General features: G+C 35.0%; 2 protein-coding genes across 2 annotated transcripts; one reads left to right on the forward strand and one right to left on the reverse strand.

Moving 5' to 3' along the window:
* Nucleotides 1–2752: 2752 nt before the first annotated feature.
* LOC113808842 (uncharacterized) lies at nt 2753–11860 on the forward strand (the record flags this gene model as incomplete). The annotated part of the gene is given in 2 exon segments (XM_027360336.2): nt 2753–2823; nt 3425–11860. Coding segments are annotated over 2 exon segments (2008 nt in total), but the record flags the coding sequence as incomplete, so codon positions are not given.
* LOC138861053 (zinc finger CCHC domain-containing protein 10-like) lies at nt 8568–13258 on the reverse strand (the record flags this gene model as incomplete). Its single annotated transcript, XM_070119786.1, is given in 2 exon segments — nt 8568–12586; nt 12825–13258. Coding segments are annotated over 2 exon segments (467 nt in total), but the record flags the coding sequence as incomplete, so codon positions are not given.
* Nucleotides 13259–13490: the final 232 nt, after the last annotated feature.

Raw genomic sequence — 13490 nt, forward strand, 5'->3', positions numbered from 1 at the left:
ATATATATATATATATATATATATATATATATATATATATATATATACATATATACAATATACATATACATATATACATTATACATATATACATTATACATATACAATATACATATACAATATACATATACATATACATATAAACATATATACATACAAACATATATACATACATATATATATATACATATATACATTATACATATACAATATACATATACATATACATATAAACATATATACATACAAACATATACATACAAACATATATACATACATATATATATATATATATGCATATATACATATACACATATATATATATATATATATATATATATATATATATATATATATATATATATATATATATATATATATATATATATATATATATATATATATATATATATATATAAATATATATATACATATATATATACATATATATATATATATATATATATATATATATATATATATATATATATATATATATATATATATATATATATATATATATATATATATATATATATATATATATATATATATATATATATATATATATATATATATATATATATATATATATATATATATATATATATATATATATATATATATATATATATATAAATATATATATATATATATATATATATATATATATATATATATATATATATATATATATAAACATACACACACACACACACACACACACACACACACACACACATATATATATATATATATATATATATATATATATATATACACATATATAAATATATATATATATATATATATATATAGACACACACACACACACACACACACACACACACACACACACACACACACACACACACACACACACACACACACACACACACACACACACACACACACACACATATATATATGTATATCTTTACTTTAAGATTAGTTATATCATCTTGTGAATATTTCTTCAGGTGAATATGACTTGGCAAATTTGTCTTTGCTTAAAGGTGAACCCTTGATATGAGATTATATGAATATGTAAATAATTATATATTGTAATGTCTCTGTGCAGATGTTTTGAGCCTTGAAAATCAGCTGTTATACAGTAATTACCATATGAATAAAAATTGCAGCCATGAGGGTTTAGAAAACATTTTGGATTATTATCCACGCTTGTGAAACAAAGTGAGAAAGTACAATTTGCCCATTGTGCAATAAAAAGACAGCAAAGCAAAACAACCTCATTACGTATCAGATTTCTTTCAATGGAAAATTTTAAAATGTCGTCTTTTATGAAATTAATGTTGTTATTACTATTATAGTGATTTTTTCTTATCTTTCTTTCTTACTTTCATTTCCTCACTGTTAGACAACTCTTTAACTAGTTCCTGTGTTTGAATATGTTAATGATTTACTTTAGATATGGTTTGTAAGACAAAGATATATCATGTATGTGTACATTTGACTGCAATGCAGGTCATAGGTATGTATGACTGTATAAGTATGATATCAGATGTATATTACAGGGCAGATATATATGTCTAGGCCAGTATGTTGTCATGTATATGTGGCTAGGCTGGTGTGAAGTCATGTATGTGTGACGAGGTGGTATGATGTCATGTATGTATTTCTAGGCTAGTATGATGTCATGTATATGTGACTAGATGGATGTGATGTCATGTATGTGTGGCTAGATGGGTGTGATGTCATGTATGTGTGCCGAGGCTGCTGTGATGTCTTGGATGGCTGGTCATATGACGCTAGGCATTACTGGGCAGGCGTGATGTGTGCAAAAGTTTGAAAGGGTGTTAATTTGTGATGTATTTGCCCAGTTATTTACTCCTTTTTGAATGATTTCTCTTTTGCTTTTTGCTTTTATTTTTTTCCTCTCTTTCTTCAATTTCTTCTTCTTCTTCTTCTTCTCCTTCTCTTTCTCCTTCTTCTCCTTCTCCTCCTTCTCCTTTTCCTTCTCCTTCTTCTCCTTCTTCTCCTTCTTCTCCTTCTTCTCCTTCTTCTCCTTCTTCTCCTTCTTTTTCTTCTTCTTCTTCTTCTTCTTCTTCTTCTTCTTCTTCTTCTTCTTCTTCTGCTTCTTCTGCTTCTGCTTCTGCTTCTGCTTTCTTTTATTTGTTCTTGTTCTTGTTCTGTTCCTTCTTCTCCTTCTCCTTCTTCTTCTTCTTCTTCTTCTTCTTCTTCTTCTTCTTCTTCTTCTTCTTCTTCTTCTTCTTCTTCTTCTTCTTCTTCTTCTTCTTCTTCTTCTTCTTCTTCTTCTTCTTCTTCTTCTTCTTCTTCTTCTTCTTCTTCTTCTTCTTCTGCTTCTGCTTCTGCTTCTGCTTCTACTACTTCTTCTTCTTCTTTATCCTCTCAATTTTGTGCTAGATGAGAACATTGATTTAGCTAGGTTATTTACCTAACAACTCTTTTCATGTAATTATTTAAAAAGTTAGTAAGAATTAAAAACTGATCTTTTACAAAGCAGTGAATTTATTATTGGTGATTTATAAAATTCAAAAATCATAAAGTTAATTCCTTTTTCTTTGATCTTTTTGTGTGGAAGAGAATTCAAAGAATCAGAACCCATGAATTAAAGAATCAGAACCCATAAAGTTTAATCCATCATCAAAGAATTAGAACCCATAAAGTTTAATCCATGATCCTTATTCTTATGTGGCTAAAAGAATAAAAGTATTTGCCTTAGTACTCTGGAAACCCAAGAAGCTAATCCACATTCTCCATTTTTTTGCAGGAAGAAGAAATACATCCCAGCAGGTACAGGGAAGAGGGGACGCCCTCGGAAGTATCCTCCCCCTGTAGGCTGTGAGTACCGGAATTCTGGTGGGTTGACCAATGAGAGTTGTGTTTAAAAGATAAAGAGAAAGTTGTGGAATTTCCATTATTTTTTTTTTTCTTCTTTTTTTTTCTCTCAAATTCTTTTTTAATCTTTTTTTTTTCCCTATGTGATCGTGCATGTATGTGAGACTTGATTTGAATGCCACTACACGATAATAACACGTTTTGTGGAGGTAGCACACCATCGCATTGGACTTGGTGTGGTTATGTGGATGGATTTTCCTCCTTGTGTCTGAAATAGATTGTTTGTCTTCGTATTGATTTGGCCCTTGTTTAACAAATTTAAATTAACAGCATCTTTGATATTAAGGACTTCACTCTTAGTAGAAATCTGGCTCTTGCTATAACTTTAGAATGCTCCTTTGATCTGGATATGATTGGAAATTTTATGTTAAATTTTCTACTGTTAAGATCATGATAATCCTAAGAATCTACTCTAAGGCTAATCTTAAAATTTACTTTTAAGCGGATAACCTAAGAGTGTTATATATTGCATAGTGACATTCATGCAAGACATCCTCCTGAGCCTAAAGGTGGAGCAAGACCTGACCCGTGCGCTGCATTCCAGATGGCCCTGGGATGCAGAGACCCGACACCATTGACGAGGACGGCAACATCTTCGAGCCCCAGATCATCCTCAAAGACGGCATGGTGGTGAAGAATGAGCCCTCGGAGGAGAACAAGGGCCACCACCCGGGGGCCAATGGGCCGCACGACCTGGCCAACACCTCCAACGGCAACTCCCAGATGCAGATGCTGCCTCGGCCTATCTTGACCAAGGAAGAAATCGAGAAGAGGAGAGAGTACTACAACAACCACAAGAACAAAGTCAAATACGTGTGTCACTACTGCCAGGTCCACTTCTACCACAAGCCCAACTTCGACTTCCACATCACCAAGTTGGAGACCTCTGGCAAGTGTAAAATCTATGAGAAGGTGAATAACCTGTACCTGTGTGAGTCATGTGGAGAGGGCTTCTCGTGGAGGGAGAAGCTAGAGAAGCACCTGCGGCTGGCGGAGCAGCACGGCACGCACAACCAGAAGGAGCTCCTTATGTATGGGGACTTCCAGTGCAACATGTGTGGTAAGACTTTCAACAAGCGCACAACGTACCTCCAGCACGTCAAATGGCATGAGGACCGTGAGGACATTCCCTGTGTCATCTGCGGCACCATGTTCAAGCAGACAGATCTCAGACGCCACCTGATGGAGGTGCACAGCAATGACAGCCTTCCCTGCTGTTATTGTGGGAAGCTCTTCACCAGCAGGAAGTACCTGGAGAAGCACGAGCTGGTCCACCAGGGTGGGAACTTCCCCTGCCCTGAGTGCGGCAAAACCTTCAGCCAGAAGAGCAACATGCAGCAGCACCTCAAGACACATTCACTGGATAAAGAGTATTCATGTGAGCACTGTGGGCAGACTTTCAATCAGAGGGCAGGGCTCTGCCAGCACCTTAAGAAGCACTTTGGCCCGACAGAATTCAACCATGAATGTGAGGTGTGTGGTCAGTACTTTGCCAATGATTACAACCTCAAAGTGCACAAGAAAAAAATACACAACATGCACGTTGAAGGTTTACCAGATGAGATACCAGATCATCCAGAATACCTTTCATCTCCTTTGTCTCACCACTTAGCACCAGAAGATATACGTGAAAAAGCCTATGGTGCTGCTAATTCTGCTGTGAAAAATATGTTGGGGGTGTCCCTGGGCTCAACAGTTAGTTTATCTATGAAACAAGAGGGCTCCGAGCCAATGGATGAGAGCCAGTTACACATGAGAGACACAGCTAGCCACATGGACATGAGACATATGACAGACCGTCGGGACACCCCAGGGCTGATGAAGGAGCAGCTTGAGGCAGAAGAGCAGATGAGAATGAGTCAGCACCACTCCATGGCTGTGACAGAGGATCCCCTGCACATGCCGCAAGATCTCACACGGATGACTGCCAGTCAAGGACACATGAGTGATGACTCGGGACGCATATCTGCTGCTCCACAGTCTCATATGAGTGACATGAGAAGCTCTGCCACAGACAGCCCAGGCCGCATTACAGACACCCCACACATGACAGATAACTTAGGCCGGATGGCTGCAGAGAACTTTGGGAGAATGAGCAGCACTCCGGGCGGATACCTGGCAGAGCACCTGAGGCGCATGGCAGAGAATCAGAGCCGCATGTCTGACACTATGTCTCATTATGATGAGCGTGATAACTACAGTCGTCTGGGAGACAACCTGCGCAGCATGAGTCGTGGCAGCGCCACAGACCCCATGGGTCGACTAGGAGACAACCTGGGTCGAATGACGGCAGACAATTTGAGTCATATGGGAGTGATCCGACCGACTCAGACCCCATCCAGTACCCCCCAGTGGCCGCCACACATGCAGAACCACGCTGCGCTGGATGGCATGAACCAATCCCCCCAAGCCAGCCAACATACCCTCTACCCACTGCCATTCTGGCCCTACGATCCCTCCCTGCGACAGTACCACCACTGAGCGAGCGGGGGAGTGGTGGCCAGAGTACCTACACAGTCAAGCTAACAGATATTGACACATGAGGTCCAGATATTATTATTATTACATACATCTCACTTTAAGCACGAAATAAGAAGCTCCATCACACTTCTAAAAGTTAGGAGAAACTATTTTTATCATTTTTAATTAGTCAAGTCTGTTGGCTTATTTTATCTTCATCTAGAAGATGTGATTTTATGATTGAAGGTTCCTACGATGCTAGACATTAAAATTTGTGTAGTACAATTATGGATCATATGTGGTAGCTGTAGTCTATAGTAGCTGTCCAGATTTCTGAACATTATTGCTTATTAGTGTTTCCATATTACAAGTATGGAGAGTTGAAAGCTGTAGTCAACTTATTTTAGAATACCAAACAGTGCGTATACTGGCCACGTGTAGCGCTTCATGCATGCTGTAAAGTCCTTTAGCTTCCAGTCGTTAGATACGCCTTTTTTCAGATTCATTGGAAGGTGATCCATTTTATTTCTGATGGTATGCAAATATTTTAGAAAGTGACAGCTATATCTTTCTTTGTGATACAAAATATTGTGCTCTCTAGTTTCTTAATTCTGGATAGAAGCTCGTGAAAACAGATGTGGTCTTTCCCAACTGCTGGCCCCTGGTTAGGAAGAAAAAGTTTGTAGCCATTGCTTTTTATACTACATAATATATGATTTGGTCAGTTTTTCTTCCAGTCAAGTTGTACGATCTTAGTGTTCAAAGACAAGCTTTTCAACTAATTTGAACCCTGGGCACGTCAACTCTCGCAATGGTCCAAGCTATACAGGGTAAAATTTATTTGAAGTGAACTAAAGTATTATATACACACACTTGCTTTCCACGGTTGCGAGGTTGTATGTGATTGTGAATAATTGACACAAAATCCCATTATCTTAGGTGGTAGTTAGTGTAAGGGATTGAACCAGCCAAGGCCAGTCAGTTTAAAGACCGCATCTGCAGTCATGAAACATTAGATTTTTATATGGCTTCGGATGTGATGTGTCTTTAAATGCCATTGCCACCATTCAAGACCCAGGATTTTTTTCCTTACTTTATTTTCCCCCTCTTCCCGTTTTATTTTTCCTTTTTCATACCTCCCAAGCACTTAAACTTTGCCATATAATATGTATAGTATTATATGTAAATGTATTTGAATGCTACCATTGAGAAACTGTTCTTAGTGTGATGAGCATTGTGAAAAGGCTGCCAGTGATTGGTGCAAAGAAACACACTTGTAAAGGCTAAGAATTATGGAACAAAAAAAAAAGATAAAAAAAAAGAGTGTATCATGGAACTTTTTTTTTTCTTTTTTTTTCCGAAGTGAAAGGTACGCTTAAATGGTAACTAACGTGGTCTCGTTCCCCCCACACATGTGGGAAGTTCTTGTGATTTGCATTTGGGAGTGGCGAAGTGTTCCCGCCCGCAGCAGGCTTGCGTGGTGTGAAAGTGTCCCAGTGAGCCTGCCAAAAACATGTACTTACTGAGATGTTCTCGCAGTGCTTTTATAGACGAAACCGTAGTTGGAGTCTGTCTGAACCGAACTAGATTAGAGTCTCCAAGTTTACAGTCTTTCTAAGAGGAGATTTGAAAGTAGTAGGGCCAACACAACTTAAGGATATCATTATTTTGTCTAGGCATGATAAGAGAAGGTGGTAGTGTTCACTGAGTATCATTGTAAGATGAAATGATTCAACTCCTTTGATGATTATATCATATTTGCAAATAGCATATCATAATGAGCTGTAATTCAGCAGTTTTAAGAGCTTTGAATTGTCCAAGAAAGAATAAGTTGGCACTGAATTTCCATATGGTCACTCATTTTAAGTAAAAAAGATATTCATTTTATTTATTTACTGTTATTATCATTTGTTATTTTTCTTTTTGTATATTTTACATTTACCTTTGTTTTGTCTTTACTAACCTGAAGAATAACTTTAAGCTAGTGCAGGGCATTTGTCAACATTAACTCAAGCTGTGTCTATACTGTATACCACTTGTAGGTATTAAATGGAGTATACTTATTGTTATTGAGAATACTGACCATCAGGAGCTCTTTCACATAGCTGCATATAGGAGCATAGTCAAGTTTAGATGCCAGTAATTCTTGACACTGCTGTTCTAAAGGTAGTTGTTTTGACTTCAGGTTTTTCAGATAGATTTGTATAAAGACGAAGAGCCTGTGCATACAAGCAGGAACAAAGGAGTCCATTGATCGTTATTATTACCTTGTGTTAACAGGGTGTGGATGTTTTAGGTTCTGAGTTTTTGTCCAAAATGACATTGTGTTCACTTGGTTTTCTGCACAGCCGTGGTTTTAAGTTTCTGTTAAAGATGAAACTTGCATGTGGTTTTGCAGGCAGTGAAAACACATGCTACTGTTGTGGGGAAAAGTATTATTGTTTTTCTTTGTCTGAAGATTTATAATGGATATACTTTTTTGAGACTTAAATCAGAGGATGAAAAAAAATAGGCGTTATATGTTTCTATAATTCTAGGAACAGATATTTTTACCTTTCAAGTTTGTTGTTGAAGTAAGAATTGCTACAAGTCATTCATTGTTCAGTGGTTTTAGCCAGTTGCTCTGTCAGGAACACAGAATCTGACAATTCTTTTTTTTATATTATTGTACTTAAGCCCAGTTCAGGAGAGTTATCCTTTATATGATGATTTGTTACAAGTACCACTTTAGATCTGTTTAAATATCTTTACCAATTTTATGTTTGTTAAAGCAGATATTTTAAGCATATTTAAGTGAATAGTGATAATACTAATGAAAAGAAGTTCCCCCTCTCCCATCATATGTTATATATAGTATAAGATTTATGCATTTCCTGCGTGGAAAGAACGACAATGCGTTCAGCTCGAATCTTTGCAGCGTATTTCCCTGGATATTCTTTAGAGTTGTCGTTTGTTGTCCCGAATGTTACTCGAGATGGATATATAGGACCAAAGGTTCTCTAGGCGTTGAATCTCATACCCAGTGAGCGACTCTTCTGGTGGCTGTTAAAAAAAAAAAGAGATATACTTTACTAATTTAAGGTCTTCTAATCAAGTGATTTTTTACATTGATTATGAATTAGTGTGTTGAGAGTACAATGAAGAATATTGGTAGGGATATATTTAATGTATATGATATTAGGATGAAATGGGCATACTGAAGATTTTTTTTTTTCTCTCATCTTGTGTTTTATGTTTCTTTTCTTTTTTTTTTTTTTTTCTTTTTTTTGTTGTATAGATTGCATTCTATTCTGATTACCTTGTAGACTTTAGTATTTGTTGGCCTCTTTTATTTCAACTTTCTTTTCTCGTTAAGAAGATAGTGATGTCTATGATTTTCTTCCTTATAAAAGAATAAAAGTAAAAGAAAAAAAAATTAGGATGACATGATCTAAATGCAATTGTGTGAAAAAAGTTAATAAAAAAAATAATTACCAAAAAAAAAAACAAAAAAAAACAAAACAAGACTGCATCATGATCTTATTTAAAAAAAGGTAATATTGTCCCAAGAAACAGGAAGGTAATGTTGACGGATCATTTCATGCTAGTGTACAGTGTATTCTTCATGAAATGTGGTCGCTGGGGGGATCTGGAGTCCCCCCAACTTTGTATTTATAGGATGTGAAAAGATTTGATAATGTGGTGTTTTAAATATGTATGTATAATTGTTCAACACTTATTTTTTGTAATTTTTTGGTAGGATGGATGGGTAAAAATGCTTCCCATTGGAATATGGCCTTAGCTGTTACAAGTACGTGTGTTGTGAAGCAAGCTGCACAGAAACTTTTATAATCGCAACTGAAAGGGCTTGAATGAGAGGCGAGTTCTGTATTTGCATGCGAAGGTTGTGTGATATAGTGTTACGATATATGTCTGTGGGTATGGTTAGTACATCTCCAGAGGGTGCGATAATAGGTTAGTGCAATATTCTCTAGAGAATTAAAAAAGTGTTTCTTTTCCTGTTTTGATTATGGTTATTATTACTTTTTTTTTTCTTTTTCAACACAGGCCCAAGATTAATACATACACAGTAATGAAAAGATGTGAGGAAAAAACTAATTGATGTCTCCACTGTTAGGAATGAAGTGGCATTTAAGAACAGCCTTATCTTGTGCATCTTTGACTGTAATGATTAACTGATTTTGAGAAATGGAAAATGAGCTTGGTATTTTGTGATAGAATCTCAGTGTGTCACCTTGATGTGATTGTGCACTTACTGCTCTCTCTTCATTTCTTGATCTTCGGTTTACACGTTCCTAAATTTAGAGGTATTGTGGAATATCTAAGCATGGAAAAGGGGAAGGGGCGCAATTATTGTACTTAACCAATCGGAAAGCACAAAGTGACTTAAGAAGTGTGTGAAGAGTCACTCTTTACATAGAATTAAAAGTAAGGGAGCAAAAAAAAAAAAGGAAAAAAAAAAAAAGAAAAAAAGATTATATATTCCATAAATTCCAAACTTGTTACACAGTATCTGACAAAACTTATATATCGATGCATTATATATTATAAGAGTACGTGAACTGAGTATGGTACTAGTCCACTGTAGTCAGGAGAATTATAGTCAGTTTGTAGAAGTACATATTGGAGTTTAGAGATTATATGAGAAAAAAAGCCATCTATTCTAGGCAGTGGAGACATTTTAGGCTAAATTGATATCAATCAGTGTGACAGACCCTCAGCTTTATTGATTTTCCTGTAACATTTTTTCTAAATTATTATTGCTGTGGTTATAATAATTATTTTTTTTTTCTTTAAGACTGAGGGTTAAAGTGATGATTCTTACTTTGTATAACTTGATATACATATAATGCTGTGACAAAAAATGTGATGGTCTGCAAATTGTAGTTCCTTAAATTTTAGTCAAGATATAAGAAGAAGAAGAAGAAGAAGAAAGGTTAAATTTTACAAATTAAACAATAAACGAGCAGGTGGTGATCATGTATCACCTGCTTACAGTGATGATTGTGAACTGGAGTTGTTCATCTGTTGTGCCATTCAGTGCTTTCATTAGGCATTGGCTCTTATTTGGGGCAAGACGTCAAAGTTCCTATGCATGATAGATACCGCAGTTATTTTAAGGTCTGTAATTTGTCTCTTTATTTTTTTTCTTTTTTTTTTTCTTTTTTTTTCTAATGCAATATTTGTGACACAAAAATAATCTATATATTAAAAAAAATAAACAAAGGACTGACTTTCAATACAACAGGCGTTGGAGTGGAGTGACATACAATACACATCAGTACATAATAGCTTCCCAAAATATGCAGCTTGAAAATGAGGATAAAACAGACACAAGATATGCATTAAGTTGTGAGTCTTTGCTGGAACATGCACGTTTTAAGACATTTCGGCAAGACCTGGTTAAACTGCCCGCAGTGCCATCCAGAGGTGAGAGTTGGCTAATGAAATACTTGCATCAGTATAAACAAAACCTCAAATGCCCTGTGTCAGTTTTCAGAAAGGACATATAGATACTTATACATATACATATATATAAATATATATATTATTTTATAATTTGGTAGGCTTAGAGTAACTAACTTGGAGAGATGTAAGGGAAAAGCAACGTGAAATAAGCGCTGAAGGTGATGCAGAGGTTGAGAGATTCTTTTTCCTGATGCGTGTATTTCATTAACTGGCATTTTTACCTTTAGACGACACCACTGTCCTTGTACAGTTAACTTTGTACCTTTTCCACAGTATACTGTTTTGTGTTGATCAAGTTTTTCTCATTATGCTATAGCAGTTTTAAAGTGATGTAAAGCTTATGCAGTTGTGTGTACAATTTTTCATTTTAACTGTTCATAAGACGCTTTGTTGATATATGATTTATTTGGTATTTTCTATTTTCTAATGAATGAATTTATAACCAGATGTTGTTGACTGTGAAATGCTTTATTATGGGCACTTTGTTATCATTATTATATTTAAAAGAAAACTATCACATTTCTGTTTTATTTGTACTTTACTGAGAGAAGGACATGAACCCAGTTGTGAATTAATTAATTATAGTAGAAAGACATAGGTTTACCGTCTTTTGACGAGTGAATTAAAATGCGCATCTTTTTCACGTCATTATTGATGCATAGTGTTTTCTTTTTTAAACTTGTACATTTTTTCTTGCCCATGTGCATATCTCTCTCTGTCTAGTCACCAAAATTTTGTTTTTTGCATATATCTCCAAATATGAAATGTCTTCAAGCAATCATATATATTTTTTCTTATTAGTGTTCTCTGTTTCTGTTTTATATTTATATATATTTTTGCTTACCATAAGTTTAGATTTTAGAATTATCGAAGGACTTGTTTTACACAAATAGCCCAAACCTGCATTATTTGTAGAATGAACAATGATATGAATTAAAACAGCATAGAAATTATTAATTTCCAAACAAGATGTACTTCCTTACAATGTGGTGTGTCTTAGGATGTTTATAGAGCATTATGTAACCATGAAATAAAGAGATCATAAATGTCAGTACATGTTCTTGTGACTACCCTCAGGGAATGGGACTTCTGTATCATTATTTATCATTTTTCAATATAATCTGCCGTCACAGCTTGTTTCTAGTACATGCAGTAGACTTTTTTTTTTTTTTTTTTTTTTTCCCAAATGAGTTTTGCATGTTTTTTGCAATAGTTTTGAGACTGGAGGATCAGATCATTTTCATTCAGCATGTTTCAGAACAGATTCTTTTTTTATTGGAATTGAGAAAAGGATAAGGTAGTAGGAGCAGAGCAAGGGAGGAAATGTGAAGCTTTATAGAATATATATTTTTTAATTATTACTTTGGGTCATCAAACAAATATGAGTTTATATAAACTTATATTCTGTAAAAAAAAAAAAAAAAAAAAATCCCTCCAGTGGAATGAAAATATGAACTATAACACAGTCCATTCATTATGAGATTGGAATAGAAACTTTGTACCCCTTCCTTTATTCACTATTTGACACCTGAAAGTCTAGAAAAGAAAAGAAAAGAAAGCAAGAAAAAAAAGAATTTATATATATATATATATATATATATATATATATATATATATATATATATATATATATATATATATATATATATATAAATAAATCCTCTATCCTAAGTTATCACTGTCATCACTGGAATCGATTGTAATAACACGCTTCTTTTTATTAGCAGTGCTTGGCCCTTCAGAATCACTGCTGTTCAACTCGATGTTCACCTATATTCTGTAAAAGAAGAAGAAGAAAAAAAAAAGATCCCTCAAGTGTAATGAAAATATGAACTATACCACAGCCCATTCATTATGAGATTGGAATAGAAACTTTGTACCCCTTAATTATTCACTATTTGACACCTGAAAGTCTAGAAGAAAAAAAAAATAATAAAATAAAAAATAAAAAAATAAAAAATAAAATTCCTTTATCCTAAGTTATCACTGTCTTCACTGGAATCGATTGTAATTACACGCTTCTTCTTTTTATTAGCAGTGCTTGGCCCTTCAGAATCACTGCTGTTCAACTCGAAGTTCACATTATATTCTGAGCTGCAGTCACTGTCCTCCTGGATTCTTTTCCTCTTGTCTGAAGTGTCATTAGAGCTTTTACTGTTCTCACTGGGTTTCTGCACTGAACTCAAGCTCTCTCTACTACCGGTGTGGTTATTTCTATCACTGGAATGTCCTTTATGATTACTACCACTAGAGCTCTTGGGCTTGGAATTCTTTGATTCACTTTCACTCTTAGTCCCTTTGACATGAATTTCAGATTTGTTGGAAAGATCTTTGTTTGTCTTCACTGCTCCCTTAAGGTCAAGGGAAGGTCCTTTAGGATCACTGATGATTTTCCTGATGCCCGCAATCTCCCATGGGCTTGGGGGGATACCTGCTTCAGCCTTTGGACCTGAAATAAGGTTAAAGTAAAAGGCTTTTAAGATAGAATGTACTAGTACGTTGGTGTGATACAGGACCTTTCAAGATGTATGTAGTCCAACAAAGTGGGGAAAAAGAAGTATAATAAAGAGTAATAGTGCAAATACTTAGGCTGGCAATAATATAGCTTGCATTAATCCACTGTGCCCAAATGGAATGGCATACACATACAATATCTACTGTCAATTTGGCATATCAATTAT

This window comes from Penaeus vannamei, unplaced genomic scaffold (assembly GCF_042767895.1).
Source record: "Penaeus vannamei isolate JL-2024 unplaced genomic scaffold, ASM4276789v1 unanchor699, whole genome shotgun sequence".
In the NCBI taxonomy this organism is placed as follows: Eukaryota; Metazoa; Arthropoda; class Malacostraca; order Decapoda; family Penaeidae; genus Penaeus; species Penaeus vannamei.